The sequence below is a fragment of the Saccopteryx bilineata genome, chromosome X (genome assembly GCF_036850765.1).
Source record: "Saccopteryx bilineata isolate mSacBil1 chromosome X, mSacBil1_pri_phased_curated, whole genome shotgun sequence".
NCBI lineage: Eukaryota > Metazoa > Chordata > Mammalia > Chiroptera > Emballonuridae > Saccopteryx > Saccopteryx bilineata.
This window is the reverse complement of record NC_089502.1, coordinates 64961148-64980491: the sequence shown is the minus strand read 5'-3', so window position 1 is coordinate 64980491 and position 19344 is coordinate 64961148. Positions and strand designations below refer to the sequence as shown.

The following is a 19344-nucleotide window of genomic DNA, read 5'->3' as shown; positions in this document are numbered from 1 at the left end:
CATTGAGAAGCTCATTTACATTATTTATTTATGCCCTGGCTTATGTGCCAAGAGAGTTTAGGTGGTTCATAATAGGAGCACCTATAAGAAAATAATCACAGCCTGACCAGGCAGTGGCACAGTGGATAGTGTCAACCTGGGATGCTCAGGACCCAGGTTTGAAACTCCAAGGTCTCTGGCTTGATTGCGGGCTCACTAGCTTGAGTGTGGGATCCTAGACATAACCTCATGGTCACTGGTTTGGGCCCAAGGTCACTGGCTTGAAGCCCAAGGTCATTGGCTTGAGCAAGGGGTCACTGGCTCAGTTGGAACCCCCTAGTCAAGGAACATATGAGAAAGCAATCCATGAACAACTAAGGAGCTGCAACTATGAGTTGATGCTTCTCATCTCTCTCCCTTCCTGTCTATCCCTGTCTGTCTCTCTGTCTCTCTCTTTTGCTTAAAAAATATCATAGATTACAAATAGGAATCAAATATTTGAGACTGTGTAACATAAATAAGAGTCAAACATGTAGACCAGGAATACACAGCATCTTGTGGTGGTTACAAACATGGACCCACAGCTAGACTGCAAGATTTAAATCTTAGTTCTACCATGTACTAGCTGTATCAACTTGAGCAAGTCACATAACATCTCTGTGCCTTGGTTAACTCATCTTTAAAAATGGTTATGATATCCAAACTTTCCTCATTAAAGTTTAAAAATTCAGTAAATTAAAGTAGATAGGCAGTTCCAGAGAGACTATAAAACCCAGATCATGGACCCAAAAGAAAGAAAGATATGTTTTAAGAAGGGGGGGATATTGTTCATCTTGTTACTCTTCTTAACCCTTGATCTGTCAAAAAGTAGGGTTCTAGAAAAATTACACAGACTAAAAGATAAAGAAATGCATACATACATAAAAATCTTCCATTCAAGTTATTTTTATTAAATGTTAAATTAATTCTTCTACTAAAAACATCACTCTAAACTCATACTGTGAGAATTTGTGGCTTTTTTTGTTTTACTCCTATATGCTCACTATAGCTGACCATGTAAATTGGCAGTGCTTTGATCACCCATTTGAAGTCTTATATTTAAATAAGCAGCTTGAATACAGAGATCTGCCATGTCCAATAGACCTCTCCACAGTTTTCCTTCCCTGCACTGTCTAATGCAGTACCCATTAGCCGTATGCGGCCTGGCCGTTGAGTACTGAAAATGTAGCTAGTGTCACTGAAGAATTGAATATGTATTTAAGTGTAATTGATGTTAATTAACTTCATTGTAAATAGATACATGCTACCCTGTTGGGAGTACAATTCTACAGGGAACATTAGGGAAGAGACAGACTGCAAGCAAACTTTCATTCATAGTGTCACTATGTTTCAAAAAGGAAAAAAAGAAAAACTACTTACCAAAAAAAAATTATATTTCAAATATTTAACTGCAACTTCAAAGACTCTAAAGAGAATGAGACCTTCCAAATAACTCTTTCTAAGGATATTTATGCCAGTAAACATTATAAATACATTCTTGCTGTTCCAGTCTTTTGATCATATACCATGAGTTAGAAAATTGCTGTAATACTTTTCCTCATTAATCTTTCTTAGATATAGAGCCCTAGGAACTTTTTCAAGCCTATGTGTTTGCCCAATCTTTCCAATGTGAAAGGAACTTCTACTTTGTAGTCTATTTATTCAGTTTATTAATTTTTTTGGTCTGTGCAGCTAGGGACTTTTGTTGGCTGTATTTTTCTAACAATACCAACGGAAAAAATACCGAGTGCTAATCCTGTGCCAGTCATCGTGTTGGGTACCTTCATATGTTATCTTATTCAATACTCACTGAAACCCTGAAGGAAGGTATTATTGTTCTCACTTTACCAATGATGACACTGAGGTCATGCTCAGGTCCCAAAAGCTCAAGTAGTTTATTCCAGAAAATGCAACAGTAACACTTATTATGCTTTGTGTTTCCCACCATACATTATTGCATTTCCCTCTAACAGCAATCCTGGGTCAGGTGTTGTTGCTCCATATTACAGATGAGTCAACTGAGGCATATAGTTAGCAAGCCCTTGAACTAGGGATTAAACCCAAGAAGTTTAGTCCTGGTCAGTTTGCTCAGTGGTAGAGCATCGGCCTGGCATGTGGATGCCCTGGGTTCAATTCCCAGTCAGTGCACACAGGAGAAGCAACCATCTGCTTCTCCGCCTCTCCACCTCCTCTCTCTCTCTCTCTCTCTCTCTCTCTCTCTCTCTCTCTTTCTCTCTCTCTTCCCATCCTACAGCCAAGCCCTATTGGTTTGAGCTCATTGGCCTCAGGCACCCAGGATGGCTCCGTGGAGCCTCTACATCAGGTGCTAAAAGTAGCTTGGTTGATATCATGGACCCGGAGGTTGCTGGGTAGATCCCAGTTGGGGTGCATGCAGGAGTCTGTCTCTCTACCTCCCCTTCTCTCACTTGGAAAATTAAAAAAAAATCCAAGAAATTTAAAACCTAAGCCTACAGTCTTAACCATTATACTAAACAAGTTCATAGTTCAGGTCTGCCAAAGTCATCACCGCACATTTATTATCTGCAACTCTGCAGAGACACGGATGGAGGCATTCCACACAGACTCACTTGGATGGGCATTTTCTACACAGAGTGTTCTCTGCAACTGATCTTTAGACCCCGCAGAAGATGAACATCTTCATTAAATACCTATTGGCTTTTATTTTCCTACTGATAGCTCTGATCAAAGAACTCAGGACCGTGGTGCAATAAATACAGGAGAGACAGGGAGATGGCTGGGAATAAGAATTAGATAAGAATGAGAATTAGATAATATACAGGACTACATACATAGGACAGAACTTTGTTCTCTAAATATTTGGAAGCTTGGTGAAATGAACATGGAACTTTTTTATGTTGTCTAATGTAAAATTAAAAACTGTGCTTGAAAACTAATAAATAATGTAATGTCTAAAAAAATAAAAATCCACGGGAGCTTTGTGCATGCTCTGTCTGTCCCAATGATTGCGAGACTCACTGTAAGTAATAATAGGACCATGAAAGGCCGAACAATTTTCAAAGAAGCAGTATCATTAAAACCAACTGACACTTATGCTGACAAAATTTGCCAAGGCAAACTTCCATTTGAATAAATTCCCTGAATAGTATGAAAGATGCTTTTGTTAGACCCTTTCAAAGCCAGTGACTTGGTTAAACACCTGCCTTAAGTTATAGTTGAGATGTTGTTCTGAACTTTGTACAAGAAGAAACATGTAAATTATAATGATGTCTCTTTAGATGAAACAAACATTTCCTTAATTAAAGTCTGTGGTTCTGTTCTCATGAAAAGAAAGCAATAGAAATTATTAGAATGTCCTAGTAATAGAACTACTTCCCCTCATCCCTTTTCTCTAACTGCAAGTCTCACTTAAGAGACTCATTTTAGGATAATTTATCTTATTTTCTTACAGAAAACTAGAAAATAAAAGAAAATATATAGTCTCTTTGCAGTGCTTGCTTTTTTGTCCTTAAAAAATGGGAAGTATATATGCTCCACTGGACGTCAAAAAGGGATTGCTACTGAAATCGCTACTGGTATGAAGGGAAAAAAGTAATGTAAATAGACTTGTTTAGAAAGGTTTTCACTTTTGAATGGGGTTTAAGAGCATGGCGAATCTCCCAGCTGTTTTATCAGGAATTGTCAAGGAAAGCAACTTGAATTAGGACATTAAAGAACAAGTTCACCGCCTTTCTTTTTGCCCCAAGCCTCCACCTTACCACACACACACACACACACACACACACACACACACACACACAAACACACAACAGCTTGTGTGCCAGTGCCACTGATGGAAAACAGCCCCAGGGAATGTATCAGACTTCCCTTAAACAAGAGACAAAGACAATTGGCATGGGCAATTTCACCCAGCAATTAGGTGCACTCACAATTTCCCTACCTTTATTTCATTGGGCGCACAAATGGGATGACCAAAGCTGAATATGTGCCTCTTTATCCTATGACCTCATTCCTTTTTCAGGCAACCTACTTCCCTGAACAATCATTCACTTTAGTGGCCACGCCTTTGAACAACAAGTTATCAAAGCACTACGTCCTCCCCACAGAGCAGGGACATTTCTCACAGAGTATAGAAAACCTGGCACAGTACGAAAGCTACCCATAATCTTTGTAACAAAAGAAAAAAAAGGGGCAAAATCATGTAACAAAGATAAGCCCATGCTGAATAAGTACTGAGGGCAGAAGCCATCTACAGACACCCACTCTCTCTTGGACTGCCATCTAGGGTTGAATTTGATTCCAAGTTTCAAATTCAAAACAGTGGCAATCCATGGAACACATACATTAAGAGGTTCCTTCTTTCACCAAAACCTGTTGGATTCAATATGACTGATGGCCAAAGCACAAAATATTTTAAAATGAAATATAGACATATGGGATACCTGTAAGCTAGGTCTGGTATATCTGTCCTCAGTGTAGCCTCTCCCTAGATAAGGAAATAATATTTATCCAGATAATCACAGTGCTTCCTATATAATAGGCACTTAATAAATAACTGTTTAATGAATGGCTAGTATTAAAATTTTTTATTTTGATCTTTCTCAGACCACAGAGCTCCTCCGAATACATGGAAAATAGCTTGACCTTCACGAAAAGCTAAATTAAAGGAGTGGAAAAATACATGCGCACTGAGTAATTCACATCAATGCTATTCATTTAAGATGGTATGTAATTTTGAATTGTGATGGTAAGCTAATATTTAAGCTTTTTAAGTTTGACCCATTCAGTCTTTTATCTGTTTTATGTAGTTTCTAGAACTACATTTATTCACAAGACTGCATTCAATTCTAAAATTTATCCGTGACCTTGATTACAACTGTGCTTGTGTTTACTTGTTCATATGAATAAACCTATTAATTTTAACTTTACTATCAATGTAGGCTATTTCGCCAGCAACTGGTTTCTATATTAAATTTTCTCTGAGGAACAGTCTATCAATCCGACAAAATAATAACCAAGAGAATCATAAACTATATTTGCTCAGTTATAGACAAGAAAGAAAGCAACATTGTATCTTGAGAACTTGAAAACACATTGACGTCTATTAACACCATTTTAGTGCATAAGAAGGCAATAGAGGAAAATTATCTACTAAAAAGACAGAAAATATTAAATTGCTGCAGAAAGCATTTGGTTAAATCTAAAATTAAAAACAGAAACCAAAATTAAGATTCAGGAAGCAAAGTAGGGTAGCATCAGTTTCAGGTCTCAAGGGGAACATATTTTACTTCTGGCAATTATATGGTTTTAAAATTCTTCTGAATTCTCTGAATGTCATCCAAGCACCAAAATGTTAAAAGCAATTAAATGAAAAGTTTAATTGAATTCATAATGACTAACTATTTTCCTAGGTGACATGGTCACAAATTCTGGCGTCAAAACAATTGCTACATATCAATTCAAACATATCATCTTAAGGAGAGAATTTAAGGCATGAGACAAACAAGCCAAAGAAAAAAACAAGGATTTTTAATAATATGTACTGCTTGCTTGTGCTTGGTATAATGCATAACCACTTACCCAGGCACATCTAAACCATTTTGTTAACATGAAGGTAATTTCAGATCAAATCTAGATCCTACTTTACACAATGCCATCCTGCCAAGAAACAGGGAGCAAGGAAAATAAAGTCTAAGAGTCCCCTAGTTACATTTTTTGTATGAGTTATTGAAAACTTTCTTTACAAATTAATCTTTTAGTGGATTTGTGAATGCCTTTTGATATCTAACTCAATTTGAAATGTTATAGTTAAATGTTCTCTCCTCTTTTTTCACTAAGGGAATGAGCTGTTTATTATTATTTTTTCTTTTTCTTTTACTTTGCCACATATCTGGAATCTCATTTCAATCATTTTCAGTCAGCCCTTACATTTTTTCTTTTCAATTACCAATAACTTCAGATTTCACAACACCCTCCATTCTGATCTCTTATCCTCATTTCTGTAGCTATACTTTTGGTACCTAAGGTTCTTTATAGAATCTTCTATGAAGAACTACATTTCCTGATGAAGATGTTCCTGTAAGGATTACTTAAACAAATATCAGGTGGAAAGAGTCTTGTGAAAAGCTCAGCCATCTTGGCTCGGGGATTATTAAGAAGCAAAATTGAGCTAAGAAGCATACCATAACATGAGGTCTTAAAAATTGTCCTGTAGCCAATATTTATGCTTCACCAACTTTCAGCTATTTAATGTTTATCTACTTATCTTTCTTTTTTTTTCTAGCAAGTTGAAAAGTAAAGAGGTTAATTTTTAAAATAACTATGACAAGTAGGGTGGTTTTAGCATTCTTATGATAATGGTAACTGTTGTTTTGACCTCATTGTTTTGGGACTACTAAGAAACAGAGGTGACACCCACTTCCTTGTTCATTAGCAACTAGTATACAGATTGGAATGTACATTTGCATTATTGTCACTTACACAAACTAGTATTTTTAATCTCTATATTTTTTCCCTTTGACATCAATATAGGCACAGTTTTTCTCAGCTAAGAAATTACTAACAGTAAATCATGGTTTTTTTTCTTCATATTTTTTCCTCAAATTAAGCTAGGGGTGAAAGAAAAGAGTGTGGTGGACTTGGTAGTTGTTGAGTTATTCATATCTTTTTAATTCTTTAAAAACAGTTTTATTATAAACTTGAGAAATGTTATTTTATATCCTACTTTAAATTGAGGTTTTGGGGAAAATAATCCATAATGTTCCAGATTGATATGATAATACAACAATGGCTGTATTTTTTTTTTGAGCTCTTTACCTTCAAAATTTTATGTTGAAAACATAATTTGTTTGGACAGTTTTATCCAGAAAGTTTAAAGACATCAAAATTTAATGTAAAGAGTCAAAGAATGAAAACATAGAGCTGTTGATGTTACAGTCTCTCAACGTTCCTTCACATTCAACGGCATGAATATTAGCATTAATTCTGAGGCTGAAATAACCCCTTTAAAAAACAGATTTATTTCATTTAAAGGATGTTTTAGAGTTCTACCCTTTGTCGCTTTCGTATGAGCAATTGCTTACATTTTGCCTTCCTTAATCCTCTATCCACTCTTTCAATACTCTCTTACCAATATTCATAAATTATTCACCTTAGTTATACAAGAGCCATTGTGGCATATTCAGAAGCTAAGACACACATGGCAGTTCAAACAGGGCTTTGTGCCTTCATTCATCCCAGAATGGCACACTATTTGCTGAGCACAAATATTTGCTCGTCACTCCATTCATGCTATCATCCCTGAACCATCATATTTGACACCACAAAAATCTGTTTACTTCTGATATAAAGTGAATCAATGAGAACCTATTCTATAAAAATGACTATATTCAAGATGAGGATTGTTTTAGGGTAGGGGCATCTAAAGACTACCTCAGATCAGACATTCCAATCACTCCAGCAAATAATCAGCTCTCCTATGCTCTAGTTAGATGATGAAAATCACCGCAACTCCTAACAACCACAGGCGCTAGTCAATGAAAGAACAGTCAAGAAATGAAATTTGGGTTCCTATGGAGCTGGGTTCCCCTGAGAGATAACATCCTTTCTAACAGAGGCAGAGAAACAGGAAGCAAAGAAAGGAGGCTCGAGGTTTTCCCTCTCTACTAGCCTGGCACAGCGCCAGCGAGGTACCTGGGAGTGGTCGCTCCACACCAAATTTTGGTAGGAGGCGGCAGTTTTGAGGGGGGTGAGCACTTCCCGTGAGCCGATGGGATCCAAGGCCTGAACCACCTTATTCATGGGCCCACTGTAGGTCCTCACTCGCTCATACACTACATTTTTTTCTGGCAGCTGCTGGGCTTGACCGGCCTGATGGTAACAGTGGTAATGCTGGGGCGGACCCTGCAGCCCCTCCGACAGCGGCTGAGGCCCGCAGCTGCTGCTGCTCAGCTCGTGCCAATAGCTCGAACTCATCGTCTTCTCGGTGGTCAGTGAGGGACACTCCAGGTACTCTCCTAGGGAAACGAGAGAGCGAGGGGAGGCAGAGATCAGGTAAGGAAGGGCTAGGAAGGCAGACAAGCAGGCACACGCACGGCCTTTTCTCAGCCACCTCTGTCTCTAGTGGTGCCAGGGGGGAATGAGTTACCTGAGCAGCGGCAGGAGCAGGTCTGGCAGCTGCAGAGGAGGCAGCAAAGTATTTGAACAGGAGGGAAAAAGTGGAGCCACCCTGGGAGCTGGCTCCAGGAAATAGTGCTGACACGCCTCTGAGGGGCGGATTTGCAGGACAGGTTTACCTGCCTGGAGAGAACCGGAATTGTTACGGAGCTGGCCACCAGGCTGCCCAGCAGGTTAGGGAGTCTGGGAAGAGCAGAAATGGGGCATTTTAGGGCTGACGTCCGAGCTTCCAAGTCCACGGGCTCAGGAATTCACTTTTACTAGAAATAGGCAGACAAGGACATGCCCGTGCCAAAAGTTATTAGAGAACAAAAAGTCACAAACATGACAGAGAAGTGGTTTGGGCCTGGCTCTTTTGAGGCTTAGTGAAGGCATGATGATTATCATTCCACAGTTCCAGACCAAAGTAGGGTATTAGCCTAGGGACATACTAATTCATAGATAAATTCGCATTCTTTGCAAAACCCAGATGATAATTGCAGTCAAAAGAGATTACTATGGGGTCTCCTTCTGGCACTCTCTCTAATTTAGTGACCTGTTTGTCATGCTCCAAAGCCTAATGTGGCTTTCTCAGTCCTTTTTTTTTTTTTAGAGAGAGAGAGAGAGAGAGACAGAGAGAGAAAGAGTGGGGTGGGGAAGAAGTAGGAAGCATCAGATCACAGTAGTTGCTTCCCATATGTGGCTTGACTGGACAAGCCTAGGGTTTCAAACTGGCAGCCTCAGCATTCTAGGTCAACACTTTATCCACTGCTCCACCAAAGGTCAGGCTAGTATGGCTTTCTAACTTACACTGAAGCAGATTTGTCTACATGATTGAATGCCTGTTTGTATATGCGGATTGGTAAAAAAAAAAAAAAAAAAAAAAAAAAAAAATCTAACATGTTTTACATGTTAGCATTTAGATTTATTCTTTTCTATTTTTTTTCCACAAAAGAATATACCTCAATTTTCTTTGTACCCTAGGAAGCACTGAGTTTGACTACGTTTTTAATGTTGAGTTGTTGAGCGTTCTGCAGGTCATGAAGGGTACCTTACCTGACATGAGATTTAAATGTGCTCTATGCTTATATGTATTACTTCTCCAAATTACAATCATAATGCCTACTCACCCACCAGATCTGGCCTTGCAAGACATATCAGCACCATTAAACACTAGAGTACCCTCGGAGGTCGTCTTCAGGAAAGGGATGTCTTTCTCATATGTATATCCACCATTGAATCTAGCTTACTTCCACCATTCTGGAGACAAGTGAGTGTCGTCTATTTGACTAGCCAGTTTTTACCTACCAAGTGAACAAGATAGTGATTTACTACTGGTCACTTAGCATGACCACATACTCTGCAAGAAGGTTTACGTGGATTAACTGCCATGCTCACAACTCTATGAGGGTTTATAGGCAACAAACTGAGGCACAGACACAGAGGGGTTGAAAAAACTACCAAAGTCAAACAATGAATAAGTGGTGGGCCTGGGATTTGAACTTAGGGCAACTCATTTTAGAGTCTAAGCTCTTATCTATATTATGCTGCTAGATAAATTTTAAATCATATTCTGCATCTGGCCATCTAATAAATCTTCTAGATGGAAAAATCAAAAACAGTTTTGTAAGTAACCGTAGAAGGAATGTTTGGATATTTTCTGGGGTAGAAGTGATCAAAATGCTGAAAATTGACCTTAAAAATTCTTTAAAATAATTTATCATATATTTACATTTAATTTTGTGTGTTTTGTACAGAGCTTTCAAATCTAATCTTTATTTTAATGCTTGTTCTTCAAGAATCAATGCAACTTTAATTAGAAACACATGACCTGCCAAACAGCCTGGTAAAATATTAGATCAATAAATTGTTAATATCACCAACAGTAGCACTTTGAATAAGTTTTATGTATGACCAGGATATGGGTGTTAAGCAGGGTCATCCAGTTAGCTCTAATTGTTGCCATTAAATGTAAAACACACACAACACATGAACACAGAGATATTGTGCCATTAGTATCTGTAACCAAGAGGTGACTTAGTAAAGATACTGAAATAAAAAAATAAAAGTTCCATCATCCATTAAATGGTGACCACACCTTCCCTCCATATTTCCTTGTCGTATGGTATTTTAAAGAGAGCCATAGATGCAGTTGGGTAAAAATTAATGTGAAACTGACATCCTCATCTAATCTTTTAACCTGATCCATCACTATTCCTCATTGCTGTGTATGAGACAGAGAGATAGAGAGTTTGAAGTTCATGTAGTACATAAGGAATGAGATTAGGCACTATCAGGAAGACATGCTACGTCTAACTGTGAAGCACACATATGTTGAACAAACTTCTTTACCTCAGAGAGTTTTATCAATCATTCTCACCAAAATTTCTGCTCCTTCTCTGAGAATTCATGTGTGCCTTCATTGACCTGCATCACTACTTGTTTCTCCTTTATACATATGATGCTAATAGTCACCTATTTTTATGAACAAATACATATAAATATATTTGTCTGTTTTATAATGGTACCTGTCCTGTCTTCTACTGAAAAACCTAATGGATTGGCAGTGTGCATTTTGCCAACTATATGATTATGTTACCCTTCTGACATTGGTGAACGGGATAGTAAGAGTTGATTCCTTATTCTTAACTTCACACTTGTTCAGAGAAATTTCAATTATATTTCTGGTATTTCTTTTGTTTCACTCAATAATATAGATATTTTCTATTAAGTACTGAAAAATCCTCATTTATGACTAATTTCATTTCCTCTTAGCACTGATACCCATTGAGAAGCTAACTCAGTTCTAATAGTTTTTTAATATTTATTATTTCTGATTTTAAAAATAATTCATTCTTTAAAAATTCAAACAAATATTTTTCACATTATTAAACCAATCTGTATTCCCAAACAAGAGTGGACAGGTGTTCCCCTTCTTCCATATCCTCACCAGCATTTGTTGTCTATTGATTTATTAATGATAGCCATCTGACAGGTGTGAGGTGACATCTAATTGATCAAAATTGATGCACAGAACTAATTTGCATTGCTTTGATGATTAATGATGTTAAGTATCTTTTGATATGTCTATAGGCCATCTGTATGTCCTCTTTGGAGAAGTGTCTACTCAGGACATTTGTCCATTTTTAAATTGCATTGTTTGTTATTTTGGTGCTGAGTTGTATGAGTTCTTTATATATTTTGGATATGAACCCCTTATAAGATATGTCACTGATGATTATGTTCTCCCATTTACTGGGTTGTCTTTTTGTTTTGTTGATTGATTCCTTTGCTGTGCAAAAATCTTTTAGCTTGATGTTGTCTTATTTGTCTTTCTTTTGTTTCCTTTGGCCAAGGAGATATATCAGAAAAATACATTATTAAGAGAAATGTTTGAGATTTTACTCCCTATGTTTTTTTTCTAGTTTTATGGTTTTGAGTCTTACATTTAATTTTTGCATCCATTTTAAGTTTATTCTTGGTTATTCTGTAAGAAGGTGGTCTAGTTTCACTTTTTGCAATTTATCTGACAAATTTTCCCATTACCATTTATTGAATAGACTGCCTTTACCCCATTGTATGTTTTTGGCTCCTTTGTCAGATATTAATTAAGCATATAGGTGTAGGTTTATTGCTGGGCTGTCTATTCTGTTCCATTGATTTATGTGTCTGTTTTTTAAGGCAAGATCATGCCTGTTTTCATTACAACAGCCTTGTCCAACCACTATTCTGAATACCTAAAACTAATACAAAACAATATTGAATGTAAACTGTAATTTAAAAAAATTATTAAAAGTTCAAGTGACTAAACACATGAATAAAGTAGAAGGTGAAACTTCCCATATTGATGGTGAGAGTAAGGGCTGGAACAAGGATCAGACATGTCTGCCGTACACATATTAGTAATAAAAACATAAACAGTGATTTACTTTTTGACTAAGCTGTGTCTATACCCATATAAAAAAGCCTTGATTTTTACCTACCTCATAAAATTGTAATTAGGATCAAATATGAAAATGCCTACTGATTGTAATATATAATCCAAATATAATACATTTAAATATATTATTTCCAGATGGTGTGCTGTCATTTTTGTGAAATAACAGACAAAAAAAGCAAATCTGTCCCTGGAGACTCTAGGCCCTGTTTCTGAAAAGCTTAGCTACATAAAACCATTAAGGCAAACAGATCAGCAATTAATTGATCAAAATTGATGCACAGAACTATATTAGAATATGAAGCAATATAAGTAATTATACATTTAACACTCAATGAATTTCATCAGCACCAGCAGTGGCATTTGTAGGTGTAGAACTAATCCTGCGCTCCACCTCCTGTTTTATGAGATGATGCTCAAATCTATGTCTAGTCCTGGCCCACTGCTTGAGGCTGATGGCATAATGGCAAAGGATACTTCAAGTGGTTATTCAAGTTTTTCTTCTTCTGCCTTTTCTAGGATAAAGAAGAAGCATGTTCATACAGAAAGGGGCAATGGGCATTGGTCAAAGGGAGTGAAGCCTATTGTAGTAAGATGATTGTAGAAAAGCACTTATGTTTTATTAAATGGGTCCGAATTACTTGATCTAGCAGAACACTTCATTCCATTCTTCTGATGAAATTTAAAGTTGAGTTTGTTTAACGCTCTTGGGAAACTTTCGACTGAACAATATTTCAGAATATCAGATACAAAAAAAACATTGTCTTGATTAAAAAAAAAACCCAAATGGCAAAGTTTAACACTGTTTAGTCTGACATCACTTGAAGTCAAAGGTCTGGATCAGATTATCAGATGTGTGGTTATACTCATGCTTAGAAGACAGCTAGGCAATCCCTGAGAAAAGGCATTGGGCATCCTGTCTTGGTTTCTGCCTCTGTCCTTCAGTAAAGTTTACCTGTGGCATAATTTTGCTCAGAAATAGAACCAATGTTGTAAGAGCCCTACTAGAGGAAACCAGGCCTAGATTTTGGGCAGAGTAAATAACTCTTCAGTATTGTTCGAATGCAGCTGGACAGGCACCAAGCCTTGATGTTCCAGCTGCTCCCTAGGGAAGCCTGACCTTCCAGCAAAAAGATGATTTAGAGCAGCATGTCTCACAGTGGGTCCTGAAGGACAGCAGTCTGCATTGTATTCTACACAGAAAGGAAAGCATTTTGTGGCTAAATTGTTTAACAAATTCTTGGTTAGACTGACCTGTGATGGTGCAGTGAATAAAGCATCGACCTGCAATGCTGAGGTTGCTGGTTTGAAACCGTGGGCTTGCCCAGTCAAAGCACATATGGGAAGCAACCATTATGAGTTGATGCTTTCCGCTTCTCCCCTCTTTCTCTCTCTCTGTCTCTCAAAATAAAAAAATAAATAAATAAAAAATAAAAATAAATAAAAAAGGAAATGCTTCATTAAATATATTTTGATAAGTAGCTTTATTGAGAAAATTCTTTATAGCTTTTCATAAGCTAAGGTATATTGTGACCTTCAGAATGGGTCAATGATGTGATGAGTTTTTAAAGCTTTGGTGGCAATGGAATATATTTTATGTGGAATAACTTCAGTGTCTTATGATATTCAGATTTTATTTTCACATCTATCCTTTTTCCCTCCATATGCTTTAAATTAATCTCATGTAAAAAGTGGGAATTCATATATAGTTTATAATCTTAAGACAATCATAAAAACATACCAAAGATCATTCAATCAACCACAAAATTTGATACCTGAACCAGCAGCATCAGCTATAACTGGAAGTTTTAAAAAATAGAAATATACTAAATGAGAGACTCTGGGCCCACCAACCTGTTTGACAAGCCCTCCTGGTGATTCTTATGCATACTAAAGTTTTAAAATTCCCAATTTATGCCAGTATGATGGGGGCAGGCTTGAGTAGAAGAGGAAGATGGTAGTGCCAGAGAGATAAGACTTCCAGTGCATTGGGTAAAAAGTTGTAAGCATCTCAAGAGTACGTCATTAAAAGGTTATAAGTGCCCCTGGCTGATTGGTTCAGTGGTAAATTGTCAGCCTGGTGTGTGGATGTTCCAGGTTCGATTGATTCCCACTCAGGGCACACAGGAGAAGCGACCCATCTGCTTCTTCACCCTTCTCCACCTCTTCTCTCTTTTTCTCTCTCTCTCTTCCCCTCCCACAGTCATGGCTCAATTGCTTTGAGTGCATCAGCCCTGGGTACTGAGGCTGGCTTAATGGAGCCTCAGCCTTAGGCACTAAAAATAGTCCCAGATGGGAGGAGCATCAGCCCTAGACAGGAGTTGACTGGTGGGTCCCAGTTGGGTCATATGCAAAAATCTGTCTTTCTATCTCCCCTTCTCTCACTTGGAAAAGGAGAAAAATAAGCTTATAAGTAACTAAAACTGAGCTACAACCTGGAATAAAAGTCAAACTTTTTTACATACATGGAAAAGTTAGGATGAGAACGAACTATACAGTGATACATTAGTAATAAGTACCTAATTTATTCTAAAATTAAAAATCTCTTTATTTTAATAAAAAGGGAATTTTGTGGTATAATCAGAAGGCTATGTAGCATGGTGTTGATGGGTGCAGGTTTGCAACCAGACAGACCTAGATTGAAACTTTGGCTCTACCATATATTAGTTCTCTTATAAATCATGTAACTTCTCTGAGCTTCTGTTATTCTTAGTGAAATGGGTAATAATCGCTAACAAAGGACTTGTTGTATAGATTAGATAAAACTCATGTAAAGTATTTAGCAAAAGTCTTGTTCCCAGTAGCTACAAAATAAATAACAATTCTTAATAGTATGCTCTAGATTTGATTAGGAATAAAAGAAGAAAGGGCTTGCAATGGTTTTGCACATACAAATCAACTTATAGTAGAAAGTATTATATGAGGCAACAGAAGTGGGAAGATTCCAGACGACATATTCAGAGAAGGCTCAAACAACTTAATGAAAAGGAGAAAGTAGAATGAAGCTTGATCTTAAAAGTCATTTATAATTTTAAAAGCTTGGCTAGGATGGCCCTGGCCAGTTGGCTCAGTGGTAGAGCATAAGCCTGGTGTGTGGATGTCCTGGATTCAATTCCCAGTTAGGGTACACAGGAGAAGTACCCACCTGTTTCTCCACCCTTCCTCCCTCTCCTTCCTCTCTGTCTCTCTCTTCCCCTCCCACAGCCTAGGCTCCATTAGAACAAAGTTGGCCTGGGTGCTGTGGATGGCTCCATGGCCTCTGCCTCAGATGCTAGAATGGCTCTGGTTGCAACAAAGCAACACCCCAGATAAACAGAGCATCGCCCTCTAGTGGGCATGCTGGGTGAATCCTGGACGGGCACATGCAAGAGTCTGCCTCCCCGCTTCTAACTTCAGAAAAAAAATAAAAATAAATAAACAAAAATCTTGGCTAGGATGGAAGAACTTAGTTAAAAGGCAAAGTCCTTTGATGTATGTTTGAAATATCCATGTTCTAATGTCATGAAATTATAAAGAATCATTTTAATGTAATCTAATTATTTAAAACATGTACACAAAATTACCCAAAGCAAACAAAAAAGAAATTATAGATATAACTAAAATCAATGAGATAAAGAACCAAAAAATAGATTAAATCAATAAAACCATAAGATGATTATTTGAAAACAAATTAATAAAATTGATAATCCTCTAACAAGATAGAGAAAAAGAAAAAAGAAAGCACAGATAACTAAATCATGAATGAAAGAGGAGATATCACTACTGACTACACAAACATTAATAAGATAATGAGTAGCCTAAGAACAACCCTATGCACACACATTCTCCAACTTCCATGAAATATATCAGTTCCTTGAAAACCAAAAACGTCCACAACTCCCCCAAGATTAAATAGATAAAATGATTAACCTTGTATCTATAAAAGAACTAGAATCCTTAATAATTAACCTTTGAAAAAGAAAAATGCTAAATTTCACCAAACATTATTGAAAAAAATCAATATATTTTCTATACAATCTTTTTCAGAAAATAGAACACTTCCTAATATATTTTATGAGGCTAGCATTACACTGATACTAAAAACAGACAAAGACAATACAAGAAAAGAAAAGTACACAGTACACTCAAGAACATCAAAATATTAACAATTCAATAAAAATGTTAGAAAGTATATTATGAACAACTAGGTTTTATCCCAGGAATGGCACAGTAGATAGAGCATTGACCTGAAATGCTGAGGTCCCTGGTTCAAAACCCCAAGGTTACAGGCTTGAGCATGAGACAGCCACTTCAGCATGGGTCACAGGCTTAAGCATGGGACCATTGGCTTGACACAAGGTCACTGGCTCGCCTTAAGCCCCTGGTCCAGGCACGTATGAGAAAGTAATCAAGGAACAACAAAAGTGAAGCTACTATGAGTTGAGGCTTCTCATCTGTGTCCTCCACTCTCTCCTCCCTGTTTCTATCTCAAATCAATAAATTAAAAAAAGCTGAATTCAACTTAAAAAAATAATCAGTTTCAATATTTTTTTTAAATCATCCCATGTAGCAGAAGAATGAAACTGGACTACAGTTTGTTCCCCTGTACTGAAATTAACTCAAAATGGATCAAAGATCTAAACATAAGGCCTGAAACAATAAAGTACATAGAAGAAGACATAGGTACTAAACTCATGGACCTGGGTTTTAAAGAGCATTTTATGAATTTGACTCCAATGGCAAGAGAAGTGAAGGCAAAAATTAATGAATGGGACTACATCAGACTAAGAAGTTTTTGCTCAGCAAGAGAAACTGATAACAAAATAAACAGACAGCCAACTAAATGGGAAATGATGTTTTCAAACAACAGCTCAGATAAGGGCTTAATATCCAAAATATACAAAGAACTCATAAAATTCAACAACAAACAAACAAACAATCCAATAAAAAAATGGGAAGAGGACATGAACAGACACTTCTCCCAGGAGGAAGTACAAATGGCCAACAGATACATGAAAAGATGCTCATCTTGGCCCTGGCCGGTTGGCTCAGCGGTAGAGCGTCGGCCTAGCGTGCGGAGGACCCGGGTTCGATTCCTGGCCAGGGCACACAGGAGAAGCGCCCATTTGCTTCTCCACCCCTCCGCCGCGCTTTCCTCTCTGTCTCTCTCTTCCCCTCCCGCAGCCAAGGCTCCATTGGAGCAGAGATGGCCCGGGCATTGGGCATGGCTCTGTGGCCTCTGCCTCAGGCGCTAGAGTGGCTCTGGTCGCAATATGGCGACGCCCAGGATGGGCAGAGCATCGCCCCCTGGGGGGCAGAGCACCGCCCCTGGTGGGCGTGCCGGGTGGATCCCGTTGGGCGCATGCGGGAGTCTGTCTGACTGTCTCTCCCTGTTTCCAGCTTCAGAAAAATGAAAAAAAAAAAAAAAAAAAAAAAAAAAAAGATGCTCATCTTCTTTAGTTATTAGAGAAATGCAAATCAAAACTGCAATGAGATACCACCTCACACCTGTTAGATTAGCTATTATTAACAAGACAGGTAATAGCAAATGTTGGAGAGGCTGTGGAGAAAAAGGAACCCTCATACACTGTTGGTGGGAATGTAAAATAGTACAACCATTATGGAAGAAAGTATGGTGGTTCCTCAAAAAACTGAAAATAGAACTACCTTATGACCCAGCAATCCCTCTACTGGGTATATACCCCCAAAACTCAGAAACATTGATACGTAAAGACACATGCAGCCCCATGTTCATTGCAGCATTGTTCACGGTGGCCAGGACATGGAAACAACCAAAAAGCCTGTCAATAGATGACTGGATAAAGAAGATGTGGCACATATACACTATGGAATACTACTCAGCCATAAGAAATGATGACATCGGATCATTTACAGCAAAATAGTGGGATCTTGATAACATTATACGAAGTGAAATAAGTAAATCAGAAAAAAACAGGAACTGCATTATTCCATACGTAGGTGGGACATAAAAGTGAAACTAAGAGACATTGATAAGAGTGTGTTGGTTACGGGGGGAGGGGGAAAAGGGAGAGGGAAAGGGGGAGGGGGAGGGGCACAAAGAAAACTAGATAGAAAGTGACAGAGGACAATCTGACTTTGGGTGATGGGTATGCAACAAATTGAAAGACAAGATAACCTGGACTTGTTATCTTTGAATATATGTATCCTGATTTATTGATGTCGCTCCATTAAAAAAATAAAATAAAATAAATCACCTAAAAAAAATCATCCCATGTAATTCACTATATTAACAAACCAAAAAAGAAAATAAAACTACACATAGTCATCTCAGTAGGTGTAATAAAGAAACACAAAATCTTCTATTTATGCTGGATGAAAAGTCTTAGTAAAGAAGTGAAAAATTTTTTCCCTCAATATGATAAAGGGTATCTACAAAAATAAAAACAACTATAGCAAATATATTTCATAAGGAAAGACTTGATGCTTCTCCCTTATGGCCAGAAACTAGCAAGGATGTCTACTCTCATTAAGTATCACACATGAAGTCCTTGATAGTGAAAAATGGGAAGAAAATGAAATGAAAGAATTATAAATTTGAATGAAAAATAAATCTACCCCTATTTATAAATGATATGATTGTTTTTGTATATTAACCCAAAACATCTATTAAAAAAGTTTTTTGGAATTAATATGTGAATTTGGGAAGACTGCAAGATACAACGTCAACATAAAAAGCAACAGTACTGTACATTAACAATGAATAACTAGAATTTAAAAACAGTAACATTCACAACACCCCCACTGAAATATTAAAATATATATTAATATTTGAATTGTATGTTGAAAGCTATAAGATATTTATGAAAGCAATCAAGTAAAACCTAAATAAATGGACAGCTATCTTGTGTTCATATTTTTGTTCAGAATTGCCTTACATTTGAAACAGCCCAAAGCCCTTCAACTGTGTACATCTATATAATGGAATACTATTCAACAGTAAAAAAGGAATGAATTTTAAATATGTAACAATATGAATGGATCTTAAGTGCATTTTACTAGTAAAATAATGTGGACCCAAAATGATACATATTGTATCAATTCCATTTATGAGATTTTGGAAAAGATAAAAATCTGCAGGTATGATAAATGTCAGGGATTAGTGCTGGAAAGAGGGTCTGAATACAAAGAGGATAACAGGAGGGAATTCTTCAGGGCGTTGGATTTATTCTTTACCCTATCAGTGGTGGTGATGAAAAGAACTCCTGTATAAATTAACTCAACTGCGAAGTTAATTT

The 19344-nt window shown here is 37.2% G+C and overlaps 1 protein-coding gene across 1 annotated transcript in view; it reads right to left on the bottom strand.

The window, feature by feature from the left end:
- POF1B (POF1B actin binding protein) overlaps positions 1–8247 on the bottom strand; it is an 84346-nt gene extending 76099 nt beyond the window's left edge. Inside the window, exons 1-2 of the mRNA XM_066249671.1 lie at positions 8144–8247; positions 7690–8012 (exon numbers count right to left, since the gene is read on the bottom strand). Coding sequence (XP_066105768.1) covers positions 7690–7971 — 282 coding nt within the window. The 5' untranslated portion in view covers positions 7972–8012; positions 8144–8247. The remainder of the gene's footprint in view (positions 1–7689; positions 8013–8143) is intronic.
- Between the last annotated feature and the right edge of the window lie 11097 nt (positions 8248–19344).